Raw genomic sequence first — 22839 nt, 5'->3', positions numbered from 1 at the left:
CTTCAGTTTCACCTCTTGATTCCAGAAGAACCCATGTATTGCAGAGCAATGGATTCTTCTGTATTAAGAGATATACATCCCTTGGTTTTCTAGGCAATTGTTACACCCCACAGCCACTATAAGGATGGTAATTCTCTGGGGCAAATGGTGCTCACCCCTTGCCAGCCACAAGAAAACAAGAATGCCAAGGACCACAGTGAGGAGAGGCAAATGGGCTGTGGCAAAGGCAGTAGGTAAACAGATGGCTTCAGAATGAGTTCTCAGTGGAAGGGGGCAGAGATGCCATCTCAAAATTGTTAGGGGTGGGGCACCTGGATGGCTCAGGCAGTTAAGTGTCTGACTCTTGATCTCAGCTCAGGATTTGATCTGAGGGTTGTGAATTCTAGCCCTGCTAGAACTGTGGAGCCTACTTAAAAATTGTTAGGGGTAAGGCAGGGCCAGAGAGCAGAATATTTGCACAAGGGAAAAGACTTTCTCTAATAGGATCCTTGGGTAGAATTCCATATATATATATATATATATATATATGTAAATTCCATATATATGTGTGTGTGTATATCCCATATATATATTCCATACATATATATTCCATATATACATATTTTTTTTAAGAGAGAGTGCGCATGTGCAAGTGGGAGAGCAGGGGGAGGGGCAGAGGAAGAGAGATCTTAAGCAGACTCCACATTCAGCACAGAGCCCATGGGCTCGATCTCCCAACCCTGACATCATGACCTAAGCTAAAATCAAATCGGTTGCTTAACCCAAGCCACCCAGGCACCCTGAACTCCATGTAATTTAAGAGAACATTTTATAAAACTTGTGACCTAGGCCGGGTTTGATGGCCTGAAGTGAACTCTAGGCAAGGCAACTGGCCCTGTTCATAAACCGTATAGAAATAACCCCTGCTCTGGCCAACCTCTCTGGCTTTTACAATCTAAGGGAGTCTTTCCCAAGAGGACTCTCTTCTAACTCCTTAGAGGAGGTGGCAAAGCTGCCTGGTACTAAGTAGGGAAACTGCAGTTGAAGACAAAAAGTATAACCCCAGAAGTTTGGGTGCAAAGTCAAACATGCTCAGAAACAGATACTTACTCAGATGCCACTAGGACTGGGTTCTCTGCCAGTGTCAGGCCCAGGCGTTACCAGGCATGGGCTTTGGGGAGAAGGCTTCAGGGGAGGGACTGTGGGAAGAGAGCAACTGGTGCACATCACCCATTAGCAAGACAAGTCATGCAAAAGAAGAAAACAAGAGTCAAATTTTTTTAAAAGATATTTCAGCAAAACCCTCTTCCAGTGAAGTTTTATTACCATGCTCATTTCTAGTAGTCTTGGTCTAGTAGATGTTCTGCCAGCTCACTCCCACCTCTATGCTGAGAGCGTTTAGGACAGTAGAAACATTAGCTGATTCCTAATTCATTTCATGTCTAACATGAGTAACATAATTTCACTTTTTCCTAACTTTTACTAAATTTGGTGGTTCCTACCCTCTGCCCAGTTTATGGGGCATCCAGAAACTATCTAGTTAACCTGATTTAATTAAAATCAGACTCTGTATCCAGTTTATTAAATAGACTAAAAGGCAGATCTTGTGAACGAAATTTTTATTTACACACTGTATCTAGAAGCAGATACATAAATTCTTATACAATTAATTTCCAAAAATGTGCAAGAAATTACTATAATTTGTTTACAAACCAAAACACATATTAAAATCAATGGACTTTGGATAATTCATTCTGTGGTGTTCTCAGTACAAATGGTACACACCTGATTTGAAACATACAGAAAAAGTGTAAACTACAGCAATCTGGATTGCAATTATTAATTTCATGGCACTCCAACGACTATAAAATTTCTTTAACCCAACATGTATACTTATTACAAAATTCTATAAGAATTCTTCATCATCTCTGGATGTAGAGTTTGGATCTTTTCAGAAACAGCAACTAACACATTTACCATGTTATGACTGATCGATAAAAAGAATGCTTATTAAAAAAACCCTTCTTAAAAGGATTTTAAAAAGTTGTAAAAGGAGCCAAATTTGTGATTACTAACGTACCAATACTTTATTTTGGAATTTATAGTTATTTATGGAACTGGCAACTGTTTCTTATTAGGGTTTTCAGCAAAATGGTCTATTGCTGGTAGTGTGATTTCATTTTCAAATTAAGACTTTACATTTGATGACAAGCCATTAAAATTTAATATATATTATTTTGAATCATTCATGAAGCAAATTATCTCATATAGAATGTGAAATGCACAATGATTAAAAGTGGCGTTTCTGAAAGCATTGTTAAGATATTTAGATTTATAGCACTAGCAGGAACACTGCATATAACCTATTTAAGATTTTAGTAATTTTTATCCTGTTTCATTAATACTGGCTCAGAAATAATGTATATTTTATGTTTATTTCCTATATGCCAATGATTTAGCCTTTTGGCACATGATTTTCTTCAACAGCAAGATGGTTGCCCTTGTAGCCGGTTTCCTTAAAAGCTATTTTTAGTTCTATGATCATTTCCTGTGATATGTTTTGACCTTCTAGATTTTCAGATTATTGCACCAAGTAGAAAGAGAACAGTTTTCCTTAGAAAGAATGAGATATTTTTCAAGTACTTTCTATGCTTTCTTATTATTTATAAAAATGCCTAATAGTGTCCTAGTAAGCCTAGAATTAGCTTCTGGCCTCTATCGTGTTTTGTGATGAAATGCTTGATTTAAAAAAAACGACTCTGATTCATTTACTGTGGCAAAAGGATACAGCTTTCCTGTTTTCTCTTTCTTGCCTTGAGCTCAGATTTTTTAGAAGCACATATTTAAAAATCACTTACAGGTTGTGCCCACGCCATCTAAACTGCCATTCAGTAGAATCCAGAAATTCACCCAAATGGTATCTGCACCAAACTACAGGATGGAGACTTATCTCTTTTCTCCTTTCCATTTTTAAAAAGACTACTTTATTTTAGGATCCTATAAAGCCAGTCTTTCACATTATGTTGTGCTGCCTACACCAAATGGTTCTCTTTACACAAAAGCAGAAAATATTGCAATACTCCTTTGTTTGTAAATAATTTCTTGGCAAATACTTTTATTTTATCGACACACTATCAGGCCCTAGCAATTTCAAACTGGATTAGAATAGGGCATTTCACCTTAAAGTATTAAAGCACACAAAAAACTGGCTTTCTGAATTAGAACAGCATCAAGACTTGCCCTCCATAAAACACAAAACACAATTTTAAAAACATAGATGAAAATCAAAATAATCTTAACTTGAAACTAAATAGCTAGATCTTGAACACATGGTATCATGAGGAACACGTGGGGAGCAGGCTATGCCCACATGGTAAGACAGGGTTCAGGGCAGTCCAAAGACCTCTGTGCACCATGATCTCACAAAGAGTACATGTAAATGCTTCTAGAAACACAGAGAAGCCATCCCAACATTTATTATTAATACACAGTGACTCTGTGACAATACCTGCCATCTAATATAGATGCACAGGGGCTTTTAACTCACCCTAGATATATTTTAAATTGTTTAAAAATAAATAGTTTTGCAAAAAAATAGTTTAAATGTCTTGCATTAATTTGATAAGTTTACAACTCTGTAATAGTTCTTAATCCAAATAGCTTATAGTGAACACTTAAATTATATTATTACAGTATACTCCATATTCCATCTTATTAGGTGAAAACATATTAGAAAATGAAAGAGGAGTCTTTGTGACAAGGTACAATCAACATTCCACCAAAATTAAGTACCTTTTCCCCTTTAAGTCAAAATACCATAACACGATATTATTGTGCCTTTTCTTGGTATTTCTCAGTTCTGACCCTAAAAAACGGAAACAACAGCAACAGAAAACAGGGATACTGGTGTGTCTGAATGACACAGCCATTAAGGGTGACCTAAGACCTTTACTCTTACTTTTAATTGAGGAGTAAGAGATAGAAAAACTGAGTGGCAAAGGAAGAAATGTCTTAAATTGTATGTTTCATCTGAGATGGAAACATTTTCTAGATGGGGTGCTTCCAAAACACTCACTGAAGCAAATAAACACTGAATTTCAAAAGAACAAAAGTACTGGGGATAATACACTCCTCTCTGTCCCCCAACCCAAGCAACTGAATCAGAGATAAAACGACTAACGATGCTTGCCAATTTACTTAACACTTAGCTAAATTTAAAACAAAACAAAACACCTATTTTTAAATGGCAGTATGTATGGTAGGCAACAAGACTTCCATATATCTGATATGGTTTTAATATTCTTCTGACAGGATGCTCCACAAGTCCCACAATTTTTCAACTAAAGTCATCAGTTTTTTTGTTTTTTTGGTGGAGAGAAGGAAGGGTCAAATCTAGCACATCTTCATAGTGACTACGTAAAAGAAGAATATAAATCCAACTCTAAAACAAGGTTTTCTACTCAAATCAATTTAAAATTTTATATAAACTTAAATGTTGCAAGAGAATCTAGTCCTTTTATGAAAATCAGTTCTACATTAAGTTCACCCAAAGAAAATGGTGGCTAAGCTAAAGAAATCACAGATAAAACACTTTACCGAAGGAAAGTATAATTAACACAACAAAATTTCTATCACAGGAAACTATGATCATCTAGAATCTTTTCAATAATAGTTCTAGTCCCATAGGTCTTTTTATGTTATTCCAATTTGTACCAGAGCTTAATGACAGAAAAGGCAACAATTTCTAAATTGGTGGTATACACTGTTTTATGATTTTTTTTTCATGTAAGGCCATTTATTAAAATAGACAAACCACAAGATGAAAATGAAGGCAACAGAAAAATTCAACTTTTCACAACCAGAAAAAGCACAACCTCAAAAACAATTTAGAAATAAGTGTTGTAAAAGATATGTTGCAGATCTGCATTCCAATACCCAAGATTATGTCAAATCATAGTTCTAAATAAATCTTTCTGAAGTATGAGATTAAAAATCATTTTCAGTGTATGTGTAAATTCTGCGTTTTATCATACGGGTATGTTTATTCAACACGATCTTTGAAAACGGGCCATTTAAAGAGACATAACAATATTCATTCTGTAAGTTTCATTCAACTTTACTTAGGGTTGAATACACATGAAATGTGCTTTTAATGCATAAAAATCACAGTGGATAGCAGCAAAGGACTTGGGGGGGGTGGTTAAGGAGAATCTGATAATTCACATTGTGATTATTCTGCACATTTATGAAAGATAATTCACACTTCCAAAACCTCAAGACTTCCCTTTTTAAAGAACCAAAATAAGCCCAAGACACCTTGCTGACACTTCCCCACCCCGAAACAAATTGATTACTTTTACACATAAAACTGAAATAGTATGGCAGCAAAAGATTTTGATAGCAATGAAAGTTTGTAAACTGTATTTCAATCTCTTTTTCTTATTCCCAAAGTGCAAGATGCAGGGTTCTCATAATCTTTCAGTAGTGCTTCTCCTGTAAGTAATCCTTCATTTTGTTTGGCAAAGGCAGTTTCTGAATCAAGTCTATTCTGGTATACTGACGTATAACAAAGCGACACAGGTACTGCAAAGAACGCACCTGCATGAACCGTGATACGGGATTGGTCAGTCTGACCGGGTAAGTTGCAGATCCAGGCAACCGAGATCTTGAATAACAAAAAGCTCCATTTTCAGAGTCCCTGATTGAATGCTCAATTAGATCAACTATAGATGTATGTCCTTCCACATCCGGCTGTTCATAAAAGCTAAACCTACCATTGGAGTGTTCAATTCTCGTGTGAAGTGTTTTGCCATGGGAGCGAAAGCTCAAGCTCAAAAGGTAACGGTCATCAGAACTATCCCGAACAAGAAAAGAGCCATCTGGCACATTTGCTAGCTTCCCTTCTGCCTCCCAGCGTGTGATGGGTCCCCAGTACCATCCTTGTTTCGCGAGTTTTTTCAGCTCCTCTGTAAGGCTTGTCACCACCATGGGACCACTACTCTGCACGGAGTCATATACTCTTGCAACCCCAGGGGCAGAGTTAGGATCAAAATTCAAATGACAGCGCATACTTTCAGCCACGTGGGCATCTGTGCCGGTGAGCCCACTGAAGTTCCTTTGGATTTGATTGGTCTGCATTGGAGGTAGCAACGGTGAGAGTGGGGGTGCGTCGTCATGACTCGCTCTGGGGCTCTGCAACATGACTCCCGTGGTGCCAATCAACAAGCCATTCACCGCCTGATCCACAAAGATCTCCGGGGCCACCACTAGGTCCTGGTCTACCTGATTCTCATCTTCGGTGAAGGAGCTCCCTCCCACTGGCGGAGGGACCGCAGAGACTTCCATGGGAGAAGAATTGTCCAGACAATAGCTACGTGATCCTTCCAAAGGGTACATCCCCTCATCTAAAGGCACAGTATACTGAATGTAGTCCTGAGGCATAAGTCCGATAACTACAGGCACATGTTCATCAAGGTGAAGATGCAAGTCTCCATTCTGAGATTCCGAACTTTTGAGGGAATTACTCTGGTCCTGGCACACGGTTTCAGACTGCAGGTCGTGAAAATCCTTCCGAACACCATTCAGGGCCGGGCTCGGACTGGAAGAGTGAACCAAGGCTTTGACTCTCACCTCCATTTTGATGCACGTCTCCTCCGAGTTTGTAGGGCGCAGGGGCCACGGCGTGGGGCTGTAGTGATGGCTGCGGAGCGACGTGGACCTGATGGGCCGCTGAGCGCGCACATCCTTGAAGACCAGGGGCGCCGAGGACGAGGAAAAGGTGTCCTCGTCGGCAGAGCCCCCGGAGGCCGCGCCGCCCTTGCCCTTCTGCTTCTGTTTCGCAGACAGCCGCCGTTTCAACGTACCCATGAGGCTTTCACTTTTTGATCGGCTTTTTCCACCTTTCTCGTCTTCGTTGTTGATATCACAGCTGGCCATATCTTTTCCATAGCAGCTACCAAATAAGGAATCGTCTTTTCCAAAATCGCTGGTGAGTGACGGTTGCTGGACTACCATGAAATCCGTTTCTTCTTTACTTTTATTCAAGTTGAAAGATTTTCGGAAGGTTTTAAGACTGATTTTCTTCATTATGACTAGTTACCTACTCTAAGAGGATCACGTTCTCTCTGGAATACTCCCCTCACACACCTGGTGAGGCTGCAATGCTGCATCTACGTACTGTTCCAGCTTCATACAACCTTTGGAGCCATTCTCTAAAAAATAAAACATAAAATTAAAAAAAAAGTCACATTACAAAATACTTCCACAGCAGTTTTATTTTATTTATTTGTTTTTAAAGATTTTATTTATTTATTTGAGAGAGCGAGAATGAGAGAGAGAGAGCACATGAGAGGGGGGAGGGTCAGAGGGAGCAGCAGACTCCCCGCTGAGCAGGAAGCCCGATGTGGGACTCAATCCCGGGACTCCAGGATCATGACCTGAGCCGAAGGCAGTCGCTTAACCAACTGAGCCACTCAGGCGCCCTAGCAATTTTATTTTAATCAGTTTCAATCCTTTAGCTTCTGAACAAGGCCACGTGAGTGTGCCCGCAACAAGGTCAGCTCTGTTAGCGCAGGGGCGCGTCCATCCCCCACCCCCCCTACCCCCCGGCACAGGAAGAGCTCACAGTCCACTATGTGGTCAGCGTCTGACAAACATCTCATAATGCCTAAAGAACAAACCCTAATCCTCCTCTTTCCTTTTTGCACCTTGCTTTTGAGCAAGAGTCCTGTTCTTGTCCTTCCTAACACAACTCCGCTAGACCGCCGCTCGGCTTCTGCACGAACTCGCGCTGTCCCTGGCCTGTCCCCAGCCGCCAGCCTGCATCACCAACAGCACACACCCAGTGAAGGTGACACCGATTCCAACTGGCAGAATAACCAGTCTGGCTGATGCCTCAACAGTTTATGCACACTTGCAAATATTTAAACATCTGTAAAAATCCATAAGAATCCCATCATCTGGGATAACCCGGAGAAAGTCCAGGGATGGCCTTTTATGCCTGTGAGTTCTGAGAGGAAGACTCCGGCTTCGCCCTCCCGGTGCCCGGCACAGCCTGAGACACACTCACCCCAGGGGCACACCCAGTGAAAGCCGGATTCGTCTAAGTGTCGGTCTCTTTTGAAGATGAGGATGAAGCAGATTTCCAGAATGATTATTTCTTCTTTTTTTTTTGTAGTTTCCCCTGGCAAATTTTTACTTCTGTATCTAAGAATGTATCTTCTAAACTATCTTGTACAACATTCCATCATTGAAAAGATAGGATTTTAATTCTGCAAAGACTTTCTGAATGTCATTTTATAGGGAAAAATTTTGGCCCCAGAAGTAATACTGACAACAGCTGTAACTGCTTTGCAAAGATCTTCTGTTTAAACTACACATAATGTTTTATTTCCTCTCTGTCCAAGCTCTGCAGTTTCTACAACCATCAAAGTATAATGCCCTAACAGGATGATTAGCTTGACTTGAGCAAAATGCTAATAAAACTAAGAGCAAGCTTCCAATCTCCCCACCCATCAGTTTAGCACCACTCTGTTTCTTGGCAAAAGACTATGGCTGTAAGCTTGATGACGCTCACGAATTCACTACGCATTTCCTAAGTCCCTGCTACATACCCAGCACTGTATGGTCATATGCAGATTAATAAATCGTTTATGGCCTCATAATTGAGTAGCACAGAGAGATGTATGAATGGATAAATTATAAGACAAACCAATTAGTAATATACTGATGATAACACAGTGGGAACTGAGGGGAGAGATATCTTACAAACATTTACTTTACAGATAGATAGGATTTGGTTACTGTGCACATAAAATCTGCATGAATCATTTTTAATAAAAACCACTCACATCAGACAATCTATCAGGGGATCAGCAATAGCATCTCCATAAAGGAAAAAGGAATTTTAAAAAGTCTTACTGTCATGTACCATGTTTTCGAGCAAGTTGTAAAAAATAAAATGCATATAAGTACTTGGAGCGCCAGTTACTTTTAAACATATTAAGTTGTATATTAGATGAACTCACTATCCAAGTACCATTTTCTTCCACCTAAGCATAAACATGTAATATTTAAGTTATTAACAATTTTAATTTGTTTGACAAAAATATGGCCATTCATAAACATGAAATGGAGAATATAATGACAATACACTTTAGTTGGCAAGTCACCCCTTTTGGCAGACAGTATAGGTTTTGTAGCCAAAGAGAGATTCCAATATGGAATCTCTTCTGATAAGAATAACAATCCACACACTGGGGCTGTGATAGGTACATAAGTATAAAACCACCACGCAGAGGACTTTAGAGATTTTGTTAATATATGATTAAGATGAATTACGACCTGTCATTAGAAAGAGGCTGATATGAAATGCAAGTAAAGTAAAATAAGCTGTTCACTCGGGAATAACAATATGTGTAAAATTATGTTGAAATTTTAAAAGGTCAACAAGAGAAAAAAATCAATAGAAAGGAGCCAATATCCTGCGTGTCATGGAAATAATAAGTAAAAATGAACAAAATGGCTTTCTGGTAAAAATCAGCATAACGTGTTTGCATCACATGAGCCAAATCCATGGGCTTGTGGATGAGCAAGCCCTGGGCCCTGACCATGGCACCCCACACCTCCAACTATGTGACTGCTCCAACTACCACACTTAGCATTTCCATACTAATTATCATATCAACTTGCCTTTCTACAGAAATATTTTAAGGAAGGCAAACGTATGTATCTTCATGAAAATCTGTACATTTCATGTGCACATCCTTATGACAGTGTGAAGTTTTTTAAAAATGCCTTGAAGTCGGGCACCTGGGTGGCTCAGTTGGTTAAGCGACTGCCTTTGGCTCAGGTCATGATCCTGGAGTCCAGGGATCGAATCCCGCATCGGGCTCCCTGCTCGGCGGGGAGTCTGCTTCTCCTTCTGACCGCCCCCCCCTCTCATGTGCTCTCTCTCTCTCATTTTCTCTCTCTCAAATAAATAAATAAAATCTTTAAAAGAAAAATGCCTTGTCAGTTATACATTCTGCTGCAACTAAATACTACTCCAGAGTAACATAAAATAATTCTGTAATACTACATATGTGAGTGCCATGGAAATATCTCCAGAAACCTTTGCAAAGAAACACTATCACACACAGAAGCAGGTCCGTGCATACATGGAAACCTGACACGTGACAGAAAGCAAACCGATGGCAAAGGACACAATTTAGTCCTCAGCATGAAGACAACTGGTCATACATCTGGAAAAATGAGAAAACTGGATGCCATACCTCACCCCAGCAGTGAAAATAAATTTATAAGTAGATTAAAATCTAACAGCGAAAATCTCATTTTAGTTAGAACAAAATATAAAGTATCTTTAAGACTTTGAGATAGGAATAAAAGGTCTTAATCAAGGCACAAAAAGGATAAAGAATAAAATCAGGGGTGCCTGGCTGGCTCAGTATGAAGAGCATGTGACTCTTGATCTTGGGGTTGTAAGTTTGAGCCCCATGTTGGGTGTAGAGATTACTTTAAAAAATAAAAACTTAAAAAAAAAAACAATAAAACTTCAGTTCAAAAGATACCACAAAGGGACTGAGATGTCATCTGTCAAATTCTTTTGTGAAGCTAAGAAAAACAGGACAACCTAAGTATATTGAAAGGTCTATTAACTTCACTGAATCAAAGAGAACTTTTTTTTTTTTAAGATTTTATTTATCTACCTGACAGAAAGAGCAAGCGGGGGGAGATGCAGGCAGAGGGAGAGGGAGAAGCAGGCTCCCCGCTGAGCAGGTAGACAGATGTGGGGTTCGATCCCAGGATCCCAGGATCCCAGGATCATGACCCCAGCAGAAAGCAGACACCTAATGACTAAGCCACCCAGGTGCCCCCAGAGAGAACTTTTAAGTACAATTCTTCATAGCAGTAGAAATTGCATTTATTTGTCTTAACAGGCTGAAATGGTGACCTGAAGACTAATAAAACCTCCCGTGTTAGTGATAATTTTCTGGCTCACTAGCACAATGAATCCAATTTTGTTCATAAAAGAACTGGGCATCAATTCACACAGAGATTAAGAAAACTTAATTACCAATAGCTATAAAACATAAAACTAAAGGATGCAAACATGAGACAAAACAAACATGTTCAGCCCCAGTAACAGGCATGTTGCAAAGAAAGTACTGTTTGCAATAATTAGGGAAAATCAGCAAATTCTTGACAAACTAGGTCAATGGATCAACATCCAGAATGGCTTATATATGGTCTGTCTGGAGTGTCACTCCAATGTCTCTCAAACCCAAAAATGTAAATCACCCTAAAGCCTGACCCATAGGCTCAAGCCCAGTTAATTTTCTAAGAATGGTGTAAAGTGTTAGTTCAGTTTTGATCTTAATAACAAAGGCTTTTGTTTTCCTGCTTCTGTGCCTGCTTACGCTATTCCCTCCTCCTGATAAATGTTCTCTTTCTTTTTCCTAATCCACCTTTCAGATAATTCCTTAAGAAAATATTCTTCCTGAAATCTGTTCTGATCACCCAGCCAGAGGGGAGTTCTCTCTCCCTTCTCTGAACTCCAAATACTCAACCTGCACTTATTTAATAGTATGTCACATAGTGACGTAGAATTGCTTTTGCATATTCTATTCATATCTTATTCCCCAGATTGTAGTGCTTAAAGATAGAGACCATGTCTCATTCATTTTTATATTCCTAACCAGGAACTACCATGACATATTTAATGTATACTGCTTAAATTCTTTGATGCCAAATAAATATTCCTTGACTATTAAGTAAATGATAGGAATGACGGGATAGGGAAATCACACTGTACAAAACTGGCTAAATCTCCTCTTATCAAAATGGAGCAACTGACCTACAAAATCAAAAGTCATTATTACAAATGATGCAGGACTGGCAATTCCATCTAAAAAGGCCACATGGAAAAACACCTGCCGATCAGTGACAAGTTCTACCACACAGAATCTATGCCCACACTTTCACATGGCACGTGTCCCGTGTCCAGGCATGTAAAGGCTACTGAAGAAATTCTACCAAATAAATACTAGTCAAGAGAAAGAAGTAAAAATACTAAATGCCACCCCCCCATTACTTACTTCCACATAGTTACAGAAGTACATCTAAAAATAAAAAAGTTTTGCTTTCTCAAAGTTCAGCATGGGTGAAAAACAGAGCATCCATGGCATTATCAATATATGAATCATGCTATCATCAGGAAACAAAAGTTGTACAAAGTATCTGAATCTTACAGTAGGTACTACAGACTTCCTTTCTGTTGTAAGCTACTTTTCATAAAGCTCTCTACAATCTTTCCCCCCCTCCATGTGTAAGATACTCTATCAGATCCAAGAGAACTTAAGCTGTTTGATACAAAACTAAGAAATGGTATCTGTGAGCTCCAAGAGAGGTCAAGGAAATGATAGGACAAAGCTGGACAGAGACAGTCCGATACAGTACCCTTTAGCAGTGAACTTTGAACATGACCAACAATTAAAAGCTGTCAGTCAGACTAGACTGTCAACAAAGAGACAGGGGAGGGTATATGGTGACTCCTAACTTAGCTTCCCAGCTGCACCCTAACTGCCTGATGTTAGGGTGTGGGTAAAATCCACAAGCAGGTCTTAGTGGCTCTGAGAAGCCCCTCAACTCAGACCAAACATTTTGTCCTTGTTCTTTTCATCACTGTCATCAGATCCTCAAAGGAGTCTTGACCCACAAAAGTCTGTCTTCAAAGAAAACCTTGTAAGTGGAAAGAACAGCCCCTGGTAGTAACATAGCCCAGTGGCTCATGCCACCACCGTGGTCACTATTTTGGGAGAGGCTGTCTGGGCAGCACAGACAGGAAACAAGTAAACCAAGGAAGACTTGATAATTAGTAACTGTGATAGACACCATGAAGGAAGCAAGCAGAGAATACCGGAGGTTCCTACTCTACATTCCAGAAACACTGAAGACCCCTCCAAGGCCTCTCTGACAAGCCAATATTTAGGCCAAGGCCAGTCATGCAAAGGAAGGCTGAGGGGAAAAGAACAATTTTCCTGGACTGAGGGAAGGGCAAGCTCTGGGCCGAGGTGGGAAGTGCAGATGCAAACAGAGAAGCCAGTTGTGCCCCAAGCGTATGGTGTGAAGAGGAGTGGGGCATAAGACCGCACATCAAGGTATCTGGGTCTAAGCGCGTTCAGAGGGATGAAAAGGTTTTTGGGGCGCCTGGGTGGCTCAGTCAGTTAAGGGCCTGACTCTTGATTCTGGTTCAGGTCACGATCTCAGGGTTGTGAGACTGAGCCCCAAAGTGCGGCTCCATGCTCAGCAGGAAGTCTGCTTAAGATTCTCTCTCTCCCTCTTTGCCCTCCCCCCCACTATGTGTACGTGCATGCACTCTTTCTAAAATGAAAGAAATCTTTTTAAAAAAGAATAAAAAGGTTTCAAATTATCAACATGTTCTAGTTAAAATATGCATTTCCCAGTTTTGAGACCACATATCATCCTCTTCAACATACATACACATACAAGCCCAGCAGGGCTGTAACTTGGATGGCAAAAACAAAGTCAAAAACAAAACCCAGGGGTCTCCAATTTCCTTACCCAAAAATAGATGAGTAGTTTCTTCATAAAATGTAAGATATTAAAACAATCACTTAGAACTACTTGTAGCTCTAGGAGAGGACTATCCAAGTTTCCCCGGTAGACTACACACCTCTTCAATTTTTCAACAATGGTTGGGTTGAGAGAATTTCAGGTTCAACATATGAACACTAGAGAGAGTCAAACATAAATCAACTGCATGCAAAGGTTTTATTAATATCTAATTTCCATTTACAAGTCATTCTTGATAATGTCCCACTTTATGATGTAGTTTTAGTGACAGTAACATTCAACCTCATTAAAAATTGTTAATTGGTTGAAATATGATCTCTGACAGGAAACACTTAGAGCTGCAAACGCTGCTGGGTGCTCAGTTACGAATATACTAGTCATTATGTTAGAAACCTGTGTACGTGCATGCGTGAAGGTGTACAGACACAGATAATACAGTAGAAATACATATAGATTCATCTTGGGGTTGGGTGGAAAACATCGGGAGGACATGCCACATACTGTAAGCCTAAGCTTTAAAGACCCATAATAAGCTAAGTTTTGAAAAGTAGGTACAGAAGCTGAAGAAAGCTCCAGAACATGATGTGGAAAGCAGGCCTGAATAAGAAAGAGCACGGTGGAGGATCAGGGCAGCCTGTATGGAGGCAATATACTTTAATCTGTCCACAGACACTCTGCTCTTTCTGGAATCCAACTGACAAACTACGAGAAGAGTAAAACCCCAAATGTTTTCCACTTGCCTCCATAAAATGCACAAGTCTTTACAGTGGTAAGGCCCGACATAATGCGACTCTCCCATTCTTACACTTGCCTCTCCTCCACCTGATGCTCTGAGAATACCCCCAATGTGCTGCCATTTAGGGCATTGGTGCTTCTGCAAATACCACACAGCTAACCCCTCACTTCCGTCAAGTCTTTGCTCAGCTGTCACCTTCTCTGAGAGACCTGCCCTGACCAGGCCTGTGAACTGCCATGCAAACCTTCTTGCTGTGTCGTGTTACTTTTTTTTCTAGCATACGATAACATTTCTCATTTATTATGCTGTCTTTCTCCCCCTCCAGGAGTTAAAGAACATAAGCTTCACAAAAGTAGGGATTTTAACTCTGCATTATCCACTGATGCCTCCCAAGAGTCTAGGACCATACCAAGGGTGTAGGAGGTGCTCACTAATTATGAGTAAATCAACTTTAGGCACGCAAACCTCATCAGGTATGGTTATCAGATACCCTGCCCACCTTCACCTCCCACACTCCCTACCTCAAGCCGTAATTTGCCATTATTTACGATAAAGTTACTAAACTCCTGAACATGGTATGGCTGTTCTTTACTTGATTTCTGCTCCAGTCACACTGAAAGCGTTCGTATTCATCGTATTCCTCACTCAACACAGAACTTTTAACATACTGCCCCTGTGATTTGAAATTTTTTTTTTCATTTTCCTCTCAACTAATTCCCTTCACACCTCAGCTTATCCATCAATTCCTCAAGGAACCACATTCTGCTCAGGACCTCAGAATACTGCATACCTCTCCTGCCTAGAATTTTCATCTGGGATGTGTAATCAGATCTGTCTGTATTAACTGTGTGATTAATGACTCTCACCCCAGCAGACTATCTACACTGTACATCAAAGTACATGTCAATTTTTTTTTTGGACATTTTTATTCCCAGCACCTAGTACATACCTGGCCCAAAAAAGGCACTCAATAAAAATGTGCTGAGGGAACACAACAGTGAAATGAAAGAGAAGGCTGCTCCACGGTGAGAGGCAACATGATGTATACAACTGCCTCAGCAGCAGAAACTGGTAACTGATTCTGAGGAGATACGTATTCACATTTAAATCAACCTCACTAAACTTAGGGTTCAAATGGCTCTGCCTTCCCATTACTGCATCCCTTTTGTAGAAAAAATGAGACTGACAACCAGAACAAAAGTACTTGGTAATTATCTACTTGATAATTATTCCATTTTCAACTACCAATCCATATGCAACTCAACATTAACATTAAATAAACAAAAACCAATCCTAGACATTAAAAAACTATAAAAAGTTCTATTAGGCCATATGGCCTTTTATCTCTTCCCTTCATCTTCTAGGAAAAGATCACTCTGGAAGCTTTAAGAGTATCTGTTTTTCTGTTTGCAACTTCCAAAAATATATGCCATCTTTTTATAGGATTACCATCTGTCTCATCATGCCTAAGTAAATGTTCTGAATTAGTTTTACTGCTTTTCTAATTGTAAAATTTTAAGTTTATACGTATACTTGAAAATGTGTATAAAGGTTCAAGGGAAAAGGTTTTAGTCATGAACACTTTATTCATATGAAGATAACATCTTCAAACAATTTCCCAGCCTCTTTTTTAAGGAATGATTGGAGACAGTCATGCCTGACATTAAAACACCTAATGAAAACATCCAAAATACAACATCAACTACTTAACATTCAACAAGGTCAAACAGCTTTATTATTGCCAGTTTACAAGGGAGGAAACCAGGTCTCAGAGAAATTAAAACTTGCCCAACAAAGTTAAGTAATTTGTCGCAAGGAGAGCACAGATGTGGAATCTGAACGTGGATGCTACACCAAAGCCTCATTTCTTCCCCGGTCACCGGCTGCCATGCAGTCATCCTGCTGCTAAATCAGTGGTTCCCCACTTTCTGGTCTGGGGACCTCTTCATCCTCTTACAAATTACTTAAGACAACCCAAACCTCTGTCTATGTGGGTTTTATCTACCGAAACGTACCCTGCTAGAAATTAAAACTGAGACTTTAAAATATTTCTTTTTTTTAAGACTTTATTTATTTGACACAGAGAGAGAGAGAGAGCGAGGAGAGGGAACACAAGCAGCGGGAGTGGAGAGGGAGAGGCAGGCTTCCCGCTGAGCAGGGAGCCCGATGATGCGGGGCTCCATCCCAGGACACTGGGATCATGACCTGAGCCGAAGACAGACGCTTAACAACTGAGCCACCCAGGCGCCCCTATTTATTCATTTTTCAATGACAATATACTCATTACATGTTAAACATAAATAACATTTCCTGAAAAATAAATATATTTACCCAAACAATAAAAATTCAGTGAGACAAGTGGCACGGTTTTACTTTACTGTAAATCGTTTTTCTGACTAAAGACAGCTGAACTCTCATGTTTCCATCTGCATTCAATCTGTTACAATATGTTTTTTCAGTTAAAGTGTAATGAGAAAATCCAACCTCCTACAGATATATAGCTGGGAAAGGGAGAAATATTTTCTTTAATAATCTTTTCATATAACCGTGGATATTCTTTCCTGTGATACTATACCAAAAATCAACAAGTGATAGTTTCTTAACAAGCTAGTTGCACTGGGAAATCTGAAATCCTTTCGGGAACTTCTTTACTCTATTACATTGAAATCTATTGGTCTAGGGGCGCCTGGGTGGCTCAGACGGTTAAGCAGCTGCCTTCGGCTCAGGTCATGATCCCAGGGTCCTGGGATCGAGCCCCGCATCAGGCTCCCTGCTCAGCGGGGAGCCTGCTTCTCCCTCTCCCTCTGCCTGCTGCTTCCCCTGCTTGTACACTCTCTCTCTGTCAAAAATAAATAAAATCTTTAAAAAAAAAAAAGAAATCTATTGGTCTAAGTTTGCATTTTGAATCAATCTTCTAGGTATGTATAATTTTAAAACATCATGTATTAGTGATTTCATTACACAATATCAAAAAATCCCATTTGTTAACATCACCACTGACTGATCCCATCAGGAAAGTCTAAGCACTGGGAGGCAGTAAACTAACAGTGGGAGACACAAATTTTCCACAATTCTAACTTTTGCTTGAAAGCCTGGATTTATCATTGACACCAACGCTGTCAGTGAATTTATGAGATGGTATCTACTGAAAACCAGAAGCTGAAAAACCATAGTTTGTCAATGGTTCTTTTATTTGTTAAATTTATTTTTTTTTTAAAGTAAGTTCTTTGCCCAATGTGGGGCTTGAACTCAAGGCCCCAAGATCAAGAGTTGCATGCTCTACCGACTGAGCCAGCCAGGCGCCCCTGTCAACAGTTCTTTGAGGTAAAAGTGGTGTTTCATGAAGAGTAGCTACATTTCAGCATCTCCAACAATAGCACAAGCGCTTCCCCTGAGACACCCTTCTTCATTAGGCTGTGGTAGAAAGCATGCTCTAAACATTTGAATTTCATCACAAGGATTTTTGAAAAGATGTGTACTCAGGGTCAAGCTTTAATAAATGTAACAATTTTAACAGCTTCCTCAGTGACATTCTTTTTTATTTTTAATTTTTTTAAATTTATTCATGAGAGTCAGAGAGAGAGAGAGAGAGAGGCAGAGGAGAAAGCAGGCTCCTCACTGAGCAGGGGGCCTGATGCAGGGCTTGATCCCAGGATCCTGGGATCATGACCTGAGCCAAAGGGCAGATGCTTAACCATCTGAGCCACTCAGGTGCCCCCAGTGACATTCTTAACATAACTGTGATTTTCTTTTTACTACAAGTGCTTAGAGGTGAAGAAGAGGAGACTGCTATGAAAGTTCAAACCATCACAGCTGGTGCCATGGCCGTGGCCATGGGAGGGCACCACCAATTTTATCCGCCATTGCTTCTGTACCCTCAAAGAATGGGCAAATTACATTTTAGCCTCATTATCAAAGGGGATCCACAGACCATATTTAGAACTACCAGCTTAAACTATCTGTGAAGACAGTTTAAAAGAACAAAGAGAAAGACTTTAAGGCAAAAAAGACATCCACATAAGTTAGCAAGCTAAGGAGTTTCACTATTGTCTCTCTACCCTAAAGATTGCCAGTTTCTTAGCAAGCCACGGTTCATGCCGTTCCATTTCAGTTCCCTAGATTCTATTCCATTGTTCTGAATCTGCCAGTACACTACTTGCCATTAACTTTATAAAAAAGGAAAAATAAAGAACAGATAATAAAATCCTTCCAGAAAGGGAGGAGAGAGGAGGGAAAGTAGATGATATAATACCAAAAAAAATAAGGGCAATGGCCAATATTACATGAAATATGACAGAATTTAGGTCCCAATGTTTGTTATGCCAATAAATATGACTGGGATAAACTCAACTATTAGAAAAAAGATTTTCAGGTCTGGTTTTAAAAATCCCGTCATATATGAAACACACTAAAACCAATGGTCTCAGAATACTTCAAAACACCATAAAATCTCTACTAGCCACTATCGAACTATCTTTTTCTTCAGCATTCCTGTGATAATCCTATTCTATCTAGTGAATCATATTTACTTGAATTCTACTTGAGATCGGGAATGTTATCAGTCTTTGTCGCTGGTTATATCCCCATTACATAAAATATGTCCTGGGTATGACTGATGCTCATCCAAACTTTTCTGAATTTAAATTCACTGCATGTTTTAAGCATGCAAACAAATAAATATTTTTTTAAGTTCTTCCTACAAAAATAATTGATTTGCAAACACTAAATAAATGCAAATGGCTAAAAAAATTTTCTGTGGAATTAAGTGTAAACAAAACCAAAGTCTATGAAAACAGTACTTTAAAAAAAAAATGTAGGCCTTTGTACAAAGATTGCTTTGTATTAACTTCTTTGTATTAACTTCTACTTTAAAGAGTGCCAAATTGGAAATCATATATAAATTATTATTTAAGGACAGACTTCACATAATTCAGACTGATAGAATTCAGTCAATAGATATTTAAAGAAAAGACACTGGTCCTACATATGTTAATTAATGAAAGAGTGCATATTTACTTGTTTCAATTAAAAATGAAATGTTTAAAAATACACGAGTCCATACTTAAGTGAAGTTTTTCAATAACTACAAACACCAACCTTAATTGCTTCAGGAAAAATCCTCTAACAGAAATGAATGAAAAAAGTAGTATGATTACTTAACAAGAAAGCTACTGTAAACAATAACAAGATAGTGATACATTTAAGAAAAATGGTCATACAAATAAAAAAGGGCACATTACATAAGGTATAATCCACAAAGAAAATAAAAATGGCAAAAATCTTTACACGCAGGGATGCCTGGATGGCACAGTCTTAGGTTAAGCGTCCAATTCTTGGTTTTGGCTGAGGTCATGATCTCAGGGTCATGAGATTGAGCCGCCCCGAGACAGGCTCCACACACTAAGCGCAGAGTCCCTTGAAATTCTTTCTTTCTCTCCCTCTGCCTCTCCCACTCATGCTCTCTCCCTCTCTTTCTCTCTCTAAAATAAAATCTTTAAAAAAAAAAAAATCTTTACACATAAATGGAACATTAAAGTATCTCTTTCAGCCCAAGAAAATAAATGAAAATGAAAAATATAGCAGATTTAAATTACATAATTACTTTATCTATTAATACATGGATTCTGTACTCTAAAAAGTGAAGATACATCTGCTTTTCAAGACTCATGGTATAGTTACCAACGTGACAATATATTAGGCCACAATGAAAATATCAGTAAATCAAAAAATCAAAATATCTCATTAGGGGCACCTGGGTGGCTCAGTCGGTTAGGCGTCAGACTCTTCATTCCAGCTTAGGTTCTGATCTCAGGATGATGAGACTGAGCCCCACATTGGGCTCCACTGGGTGAGGAGCCTGCTTGGGATTCTCTCTCTCTCCCCCTGTCCCCTCCCCCACTTCTAAAAAAAAAAAAAAAGAAATATCTCCTCAAATGGCCACAAGACAATAAAAACTGAGAAGGAAAACAGAAAAGTAAAAATTACCAAACATCCTCTTGAATCAAAGAGGAAATCTCAAAGAGAACAAAAATGGTATACTCTTTATAAACTAACATAATGGAAATGCGACCAATCAAAAACTATGCGATTCTCCAAGACCCTGTAAGTGTGCTCCCAGAAAACTTCAAAACCTTAAAGGTTTACAAAACTAAACAGTAAGGAATTTAAACATAAATAAATAAAAATAAACAGTAAGGAATTAAAAGAAACTAAGTATGCATTCAATTCCAGAAGTCAGCAATGAGAACCCCCCCAAAAAAGGTGAAAACACAAATTAACGAATCAGAAAATAAAAAAAGAGCAGTAGTAAGCATTATTAAGAGTTGATTCTTTGGGGCGCCTGGGTGGCTCAGTTGGTTAAGCGACTGCCTTCGGCTCAGGTCATGATCCTGGGAGTCCCGGGATCGAGTCCCACATCGGGCTTCCTGCTCAGCAGGGAGTCTGCTTCTCCCTCTGACCCTCTTCCCTCTCGTGCTTTCTATCTCTCATTCTCTCTCTCTCTCAAATAAATAAATAAAATCTTTAAAAAAAAAAAAAAAGAGTTGATTCTTTGGTCAAACCACAAAAAACTTAATTGATGAACAAATGGCTGTCATAATCAAGAAAAAAGGAAAACCGTATTTATATGAATTAGAAATGAAGTAACTATAGATCCACAAGAAATCAAAATATGTAAGGTACTCTGAAACTCAATAAAAACTTGAAATTTAGATGAAATGGGTAATTTTATGGCAAAAATATATTACCAAAATTTGCCTCATAAGAGGCAGGAATCCAAAAGAGACTAAAAGTTGTCAAAGAACTTGGGAAAGTTCTCAAAGAACTACCATGGCCCTCTCTTCCTTCAGGGAGAAAAAGGGACAAGTCACTAAAAACATGAAATACAATACTCACTCAACTACTTCAGGGCATAGAAAAAGAAACCTCCCAAATTTATTTCTGAAGCCAAAGAACATTGATACCACCAGTGGACAAAGACAACACATTAAAAACAAAACAACAAAACCCCCACTGATCTTACTAATACTGAAATACAAATCTTAAATATCAGTAAACACCAGAGTGGTGAGGGGAAAACAATTCAACTAGGTAAGGGTACATCCCAGGATTGCCAGCAGAGCTGATTATTTGTAAGTTTATTATAATTTACCATAGAGCAAAGGGAGCAAAATCATATGATCACAGCTATAAATGACAAAAAAGAAATCAGAAAAAAATTAATAACATCAATCCTAACCCTAACCCCCTCAAAAAACTTTGCAAAATAGAAGTAGATGGACATTTCACATGCGATATATAACAAAATTAAGAACCATATGAATAATAAAGAAATGTTGAAAGCCAGCAACAAAGATGCCAATCAAGTATTAATTAGCATTATTTTCAACATAGTAGCTAATTAATTAGACAAGAGTAAGAAGTAAGTATAAATATTGGAAAGAGGGAGACAAACTGTCATTATTTACAGATGACATGAGGGAGTACCTAGAATACAACAGATGCAGCTGAACAACTATTAGGGGAAAAACAAAACAAAACAAAAAACAAAATTCACTCTAGTGACTGCTTACAAAATTTATATGTAAAAATCACTAGTAATTATTTTTTTAAAAGCTGGTAGGCAAATAAAAGACTAGATTCAATTTATAATAGTTTCAAAAAAGGTGAAATAATTTTTTTTAAAGACTTTATTTATTTGAACGGGCGGGGGTGGAGAGAGCACAAGCAGGGGGAGCGGCAGGCAGAAGGAGAAGCAAGCTTCCCGCTGAGCAAGGAGCCCCAACTGGTGCTTGATCCCAGGACCCTGGGATCATGACCTGAGTCAAAGGCAGATGCTTAACGGACTGAGCGACCCAGGTGCCCCAGATGAAATTAATCTTTATAAAATGTCCAGAACTATATGAAAAACTTTAAAACTCCTCAGAAGAGTTAAATAACAGATTTAAATATATAAAAAGACACATCTTTTTTTTTTTTAAGATTTTATTTATTTGACAGAGAGAGACACAGTGAGAGAGGGAACACAGGCAGGGGGAGTGGGAGAGGGAGAAGCAGGCTTCCCACGGAGCAGGGAGCCCAATGCGGGGCTCGATCCCAGGACCCTGGGACCATGACCTGAGCCGAAGGCAGACGCTTAACGACTGAGCCACCCAGGCGCCCCAAGACACATCTTATTCTTGATAAAACAATTAAATCCTGTCAAAACATTACTCAAGATCTCAAGAAAATATCAATGATATTGGCAAGAAACCAGATAAAATGATATTGAAATTAACTTGGACATCTAAACAAGGAAAAGAGTAAGAAAAAACCTAAAGGACAACTGAGGGAGAATGAGCTGCACAGGATATTAAAACATGTAGCTTAAAACTGGAGGGGAAAAAAAAGACGGGTTATTCAAGAAATGATGATGAGCGGGTTGGATAACCATTTGGGAGTGGTGGAGAAAGCAAAGCTTTTACTTTCTTATATAAAAATACTGGGCAGAAGGATCAAATATGCAAACATAAAAAAATAAAAGGAGAAAAATC

General features: G+C 39.0%; 1 protein-coding gene across 6 annotated transcripts in view; it reads right to left on the bottom strand.

Moving 5' to 3' along the window:
• Positions 1–1581: 1581 nt before the first annotated feature.
• Positions 1582–22839, bottom strand: part of SOCS6 (suppressor of cytokine signaling 6) — a 39430-nt gene continuing 18172 nt past the window's right edge. For all 6 annotated transcript variants that reach the window (XM_027577539.2, XM_027577534.2, XM_027577536.2 and 3 more), the window contains one exon: positions 1582–7190. In XM_027577539.2, coding sequence (XP_027433340.1) covers positions 5458–7065 — 1608 coding nt within the window. In that variant the 5' untranslated portion in view covers positions 7066–7190 and the 3' untranslated portion in view covers positions 1582–5457. The remainder of the gene's footprint in view (positions 7191–22839) is intronic.

This window comes from Zalophus californianus, chromosome 14 (assembly GCF_009762305.2).
Source record: "Zalophus californianus isolate mZalCal1 chromosome 14, mZalCal1.pri.v2, whole genome shotgun sequence".
Lineage (NCBI taxonomy): Eukaryota > Metazoa > Chordata > Mammalia > Carnivora > Otariidae > Zalophus > Zalophus californianus.
This window is presented reverse-complemented; position numbering and strand designations above follow the sequence as displayed.